The 6,000-nt window shown below is 39.0% G+C and overlaps 1 protein-coding gene across 1 annotated transcript in view; it reads left to right on the top strand.

Moving 5' to 3' along the window:
- maf1b (MAF1 homolog, negative regulator of RNA polymerase III b) overlaps nt 1-5,598 on the top strand; it is a 12,484-nt gene extending 6,886 nt beyond the window's left edge. The window contains exons 3-8 of the mRNA XM_026947467.3: nt 694-825; nt 2,154-2,316; nt 3,405-3,526; nt 4,209-4,328; nt 4,455-4,550; nt 4,719-5,598. Of these exons, the coding sequence (XP_026803268.2) occupies nt 694-825; nt 2,154-2,316; nt 3,405-3,526; nt 4,209-4,328; nt 4,455-4,550; nt 4,719-4,743 (658 nt within the window). The 3' untranslated portion in view covers nt 4,744-5,598. The remainder of the gene's footprint in view (nt 1-693; nt 826-2,153; nt 2,317-3,404; nt 3,527-4,208; nt 4,329-4,454; nt 4,551-4,718) is intronic.
- The last annotated feature ends 402 nt before the right edge of the window (nt 5,599-6,000 follow it).

The following is a 6,000-nucleotide window of genomic DNA, read 5'->3' as shown; positions in this document are numbered from 1 at the left end:
GCATCTGCTTTATGAGTTCCTGTGAATGAGCTGTTACTATAGAAACAATATTGTTTGAATATAAACACTGCGATTTGCAGCTGCACTACTGTCACAGCTGCTGTCATAGAACATTTCTTCACCAATCATAACTGAGGCTCACACACTCACTACAGTGATAGCGATTAGGTTGATGCACTCAAGATTATTCCTTTAGGCTGGTTACTGACATCAGAAGATATTCAAAGCACCGATACCATGCAGTCTTCCATTAACTCTGTCGTACTGTATTGAAACTGTGAAGCAACACGACAGGCTCTGACTTAATTAAATATGCAGTGAAACAGACACCAAGTCTGCAACTCAGGACTTTGACAACAATGTATTTGTATTCGTAACATAATTTCTATGATTTGTGCTTAAAAGCATTAGAAAGAATTTTCTTGCATGATGTATCGTACAAGCTCCATCAGAAATACAAGCGGATACATGACTGATAAGTGACTATATTTTTCAGGTGTTTAATGCTATAGCTAAAGTTGAAGTATTTAAAGGAAATAATAGTTGAATATATTTTTGGTTGCAGTATAATGTAAGTCCTTGTACGATGCTACAGCTTGGGCAATTTGCCGTACAAACATTAGTGATTTATCAAATCAGCACGGAGAATGAAAAATGTTTAAATTGAATTTTTTTTCCTCCTTTCCTTTCTAGGATCGAGAGCTACTCGTGCAAGATGGCTGGTGACGACAAACACATGTTTAAGCAGTTTTGCCAGGAGGGGGAGCCACATGTGCTGGAGGCTCTTTCACCGCCGCAGACCAGCAGTGCCCCGAGTCCTAACCTGTGAGGAGCCTACAGTTAATCACACACACACACACACACTCACATAGTTTACATACTATTTACACACCAAACCCAAGAGTGCTGCTACATCGTTCTAGAAAATTCAACGATTTTTAATTTTAACCCACAGCTTTTACCATCAGGATATATTACCATTTATACAACAGCATGGTTGAATTCTTGAACTTGATTAGTCGTAATGGTCAGATTGTGCATTATTCTGATAACAGCGTGGATCGGACAGGAGTTCCTGCTGTAACATGAACCTTAGGTTTATCTTAATGCGCTTGTTCTAATATGTCATAGTTTCTATATTAACAGCCTATACACAGGGACTTATGCTGCAGATGTGCCATGTAGTGAAAGACTAATAATAAACAGAGTTTACACCTTGTGGTCTCTCACAAACATGACAAGCCGCATATTTTTGTCTTATTAACTTCAAGAGAGAGAAAAAGAGGTTGGTGAGGAAACGACTGTTTATAACTGCGATAACGTAAGTGAGAACAGGAAATTTTGATTTAGACATTACATAAAATTACATGCTTATGTAATGAATTAAAAAATTTAATCATTGGCAAATTGCTGTTGTACAAGAGGAATAAAACACTTTGGGAAGTTCGGTTGTAGGAAAATAATCAGCATTGTGGTGGTAACTGTAACTCTGATTCATCACACCACCTTGTCACTGAGTATTTTACTATAACAGCACAACACTGAGGATTTTATTCTTAACTTATCGTCCTGCCAAAACTGACAGAAACTGGAAAAAAGGATGGTAGAGAGCCACAGTAAACAGTATCTCACCGGTGAGTGATGTGCACCATGCATGTAATCGGATGGCTGTATGGCCCAGGTCGGGGCTTTCCAGACGACTTGAAATTTCCAGCAGACAGAACTGTGAATAGAGGTCATGTTTCACACCTTTCATGAGACCGCGTATGTTGTGGTGATTATTTTCACACAGTGTGAGCAGTTAATGTGTAGGGCTTTGACTGTACAAGATAAATGACTGAAACATGCAGCAAGAGTCATCACCAAAGAACATGATGCTAAGATCTTACACTGGCTTAACCACACACATACACACATACATCATGTATCATTCTGTATCATCCCCCTGACCACCTTTTCTCAATACTCTGCATCTCAATATGAGAAAGCTGCATCTCTATGATGACACAGTTCCTTTTTACAAAAACGCCTGTTGTATCTTTTGTCTGCTTCCTGGAAATCTCACCCTCTGTCTCTGTCTCTTTTTCTCTCTCTCTCTCTCTCTCTCTCTCTCTCTCTCTCTCTCTCTCTCTCTCTCTCTCTCTCTGGCTCAGGTTGGGAAAGAGTGGAGATGAAGTAGAGAACCCTCTGAGTGATAAGTGCTGCAGGAAGACTCTGTTCTACCTCATCACCACGCTGAACGAATCGTTCCGTCCCGATTACGACTTCAGCGCCGCCCGAGCTCACGAGTTCAGCCGCGAGCCGAGCTTCAACTGGGTGAGTCGAGACAAATAGTTCTTCATCATTATCTCATTATCTCTGGACAAAACTGCCAGTCATAGAATGACAAGTGACAAGTGAAGTGTAGTACAGTAAACCCACAGGCAGTGTTGCCAGGTTGTGCAGTTTTCCCCGGAACTGGGTTTTAAGTTTGGTGCTACAGGTTGGCACTTGTATACATAAAATTAATTACTTATGGAATAAAACACAGAATTTTGTCAACAATTTATTTTTTATTTATTAGAAAATAACATGTAATACTTTATTTTTTATTTATAGTTACATTTAATTTTGTGGAATATACGAAAGTCTGAAAACTCTTCCCTTTCTCAAAGATATACCTTTGCGTAATTAACATAAATGGAGGAGATTGGATAAACTGCAACACAGGATCTGTTATAGAAGTTGTGAAATGTTTAGAAAACTGATTTCTGCTACAGTGTTTTTCCAGTCCGTGGTCTGAGCCACTGAAATACTTGGCCGGGTCTGCATCTGGACCGTGATCCGCCCGTTAATGACTCATGAAACAGCGATTGTTCTAGCACTGAGACATTAAATGTCCTCATTCAGGGAAATTCTGACATTACACTCCTGAAATACAAAATTGTGAAACACTTGTTTCTTGAGAAAAAGTGGAAATAGGGTAGGGGAATATAGTATTTTATGGTAACCTGGAGGAGCACACATAGAGATTAGATGTGTTGGACCACAGTGCTATTAAATTCTGGATTGTGATTGGTCAGAAGGTGTCAATTAAATTTCTATAACAGCAGCTATGACAGAAGTGCAGATACAAATCACAGGTTTATATTAATGCACTCGAGCTAAGTTATTTTTGTATTTTTAATTATTTTGATATTGATGATGTTGGGTGTGTTTTGGGTAGACTTTGTTAAAACAGGTTGGGTTTAGTGGGTTAATGGGATTCAACAGTCCCTGCTGTCGGAATGCTGTCAGTCTGCTTTAATTTTTGTGTTTTTATGCTGTGTGTGTGTGTGTGTGTGTGTGTGTGTGTGTGTGTGTGTGTGTGTGTGTGTGTGTGTGTGTGTGTGTGTGTGTTTTTTTTTTTGTTTTTTTTTCCCCAGGTGGCCAATGCTGTGAACAGCAGCCTGTACTCGTCTGTAGGGGAGGAGTTTAACTCTCTTGGTCCGGAGCTGTGGAACGCCATCGACCAGGAGATCAACCTGCAGAGCTGTGACATTTACAGGTGTGTGTGTGTGTGTGTGTGTGTGTGTGTGTGTGTGTGTGTGTGTGTTTTCTTTGTGTGAAATTTGATGACCTAAACAGTTTAGTATTTGTGTATAATGTTATAGCGTAACAGACTGAATAACACCAGTAGCTACACTGTGTGCTGATATCACCTCAATCACAGAAAAAGATAACCAAAGAACATCAAGAAGGAACATTTTTCTCAAAATTGAATGGTTCAGATTAGCATTTTATTATTTACCTATGTATTGTTTCAGCAATTGACTATACAGTATATGCTTACTGCGTAGGGTATAGAGTTGTAGACCCTACATAATGCACTTTATTGCCAGTAGAACACAATTTGAGATTCATCCACAGAAATTATGCAACTCAAAATAAGTGACTATTAGAAATTAACTAGCTATATGTAATACTTGTTTATTTTCACAGTAAAAAGAACACAGGAAAAAGCTAGCCACAAATGACATACAATTATTAGTACCCTTCTTCAGTATCAAGCAAAAAGTTTGAATCGCGTTTCAAGATATTTGCATTTAAAAGAGATTAAAGTAGAAAAAGAGTTTGTTGTGAAAAACTGGTATTAAAGATGTGGATGGAAACCACTCATGTGTGCGCGCGCATTTGCACGTGTGTACTTTGGGGCAAACATTGAATAATTGTGTATTGTGTGTTTTTAGCTATAACCCAGATCTAGATTCAGACCCTTTCGGTGAGGAGGGCAACCTCTGGTCCTTCAACTACTTCTTCTACAACAAGAAACTCAAACGCATCGTTTTCTTCACCTGCCGCTCTGTCAGGTCAGGATACGGATACACACACACACACACACACACACACACACCAGCAAATACTTACGAAACACTGGTCAGTAAATATCAATGTTTGATTTTGAATCTGTTTTTAAATATTTGTTCCTTGTTTAGCGTCCTCAGTAGCTACGGTCGCAGTTGCCTTGACAACGAGCTGGACATGGAGCTGGATGACGATGAGGAGGAAGTGGATGGATTCAATGAGGACAGGTGAGGTCACATGACTTCCTATGCCCACAGGAAGTGCAAAAAAAGACTGTGCATGCAATAAGTTTGAAAGGTTAGGGCTTGTGAAATTTGTGATTTCAGCATTGGAAAGATGAATTACAAAGCATCTCTTTCTCTCCCTCTCTCTCCCTCTCTCTCTCTCTCTCTCAGGGTCCCCCGAGCCCTGTGTGTGTAAATCCAGCTAGATCATCAGCTAACAAGATGTCGCCTTTCTCGTTTCATTTCTGGAATCTTTCCTGGATCTTGACATCCTGATGGATTTCATTTGTCTGGGCTATATAGTGATTTAAAGATCAGATATTATGAAATAGAGTAATTGTATTCGGATTTTCTCTGTCTGCGTATGGAAGGCTCTTTGGACACTGAGGACCCCTTGTGGATGTTCTGGAAATGTTGAGGAAGTTTAGTACAAGATGGCTGTTTGGCTAAAACTCCACATGAGCCTAATCTCTTCACTCTTCTCTTCATATCTGACATTTTAATTTTTCTTAGGAAGTGATGTCAGTACATCTACATGTCCTATATACACCAGCAGTTAAGATGGGAGGGGCTAGTCATAGTTGCCTAATGACCTCTATCCAGTGATTTGTGTCTTCAGTTCAGCATTTTTTTCTGATTTTTCTGATCTCTCTGTCTTTATATTCTCATGTTCATGTTGTGTTTTTATATTTTAACTGTGTGTTTTTTAATTCAAAGATTTTACCAGAACAGCTTTTATCGCACTGAACGAAATATGCCCTGTTTGTGAATGTTTCTTGGGGAACCTTCAGGTGTGACTGATCCTGTGATGTGAAATGGAGGTCCACAGGAGTCTTGACTGTCTCACAGAAATCAAGGGCATCCTTTCTAAAACTTTTGTACACAATCAGATTTGATTCTGACTTTCATGGATTGACTTTGCATTAAAGGTGATGTACAAGTTACTTATGAGACCTGAAGTTGATGTGAAACTGATTTATGAAATGTGACACTGATGAAAATGTTTCTTTTATGTACACAAACTGAAATAAAGCTAGTGTATATGAATTTATTTTTCTGTGTGCTCATGGACTGGAGAGCTTGTGCGCGGTCACTTTCCACCTAACGGAGACATTTAAGTTCGTGCCAGTGCGATATGAGTTACCAGTTGAAAAATACAACCATTGTACATATGTCATTGGCTGATCAGATAATTGAATGAATGAGCAAATGCACAGTAGTCAGTGAGTGTGTATAGGGGCCTTTCTTTAAGAGGGCTCATAATTCTTAGTTATTGCCCTGTGCCTAGTAACTATATGCATAATTAAATAAGCATTTTGCTGCAATATATAGTGAGACATACTGATACTGTGATCATTTTAATCTATGCCATGATATAAATCGAAGGCCATACCACCCATTACTCAGTTTTAAAAAGGATTTTATATTTATAACCCACAAGAGTACCTTCAGT

Source organism: Pangasianodon hypophthalmus, chromosome 4 (genome assembly GCF_027358585.1).
Source record: "Pangasianodon hypophthalmus isolate fPanHyp1 chromosome 4, fPanHyp1.pri, whole genome shotgun sequence".
Classification (NCBI taxonomy): Eukaryota; Metazoa; Chordata; class Actinopteri; order Siluriformes; family Pangasiidae; genus Pangasianodon; species Pangasianodon hypophthalmus.
This window is presented reverse-complemented; position numbering and strand designations above follow the sequence as displayed.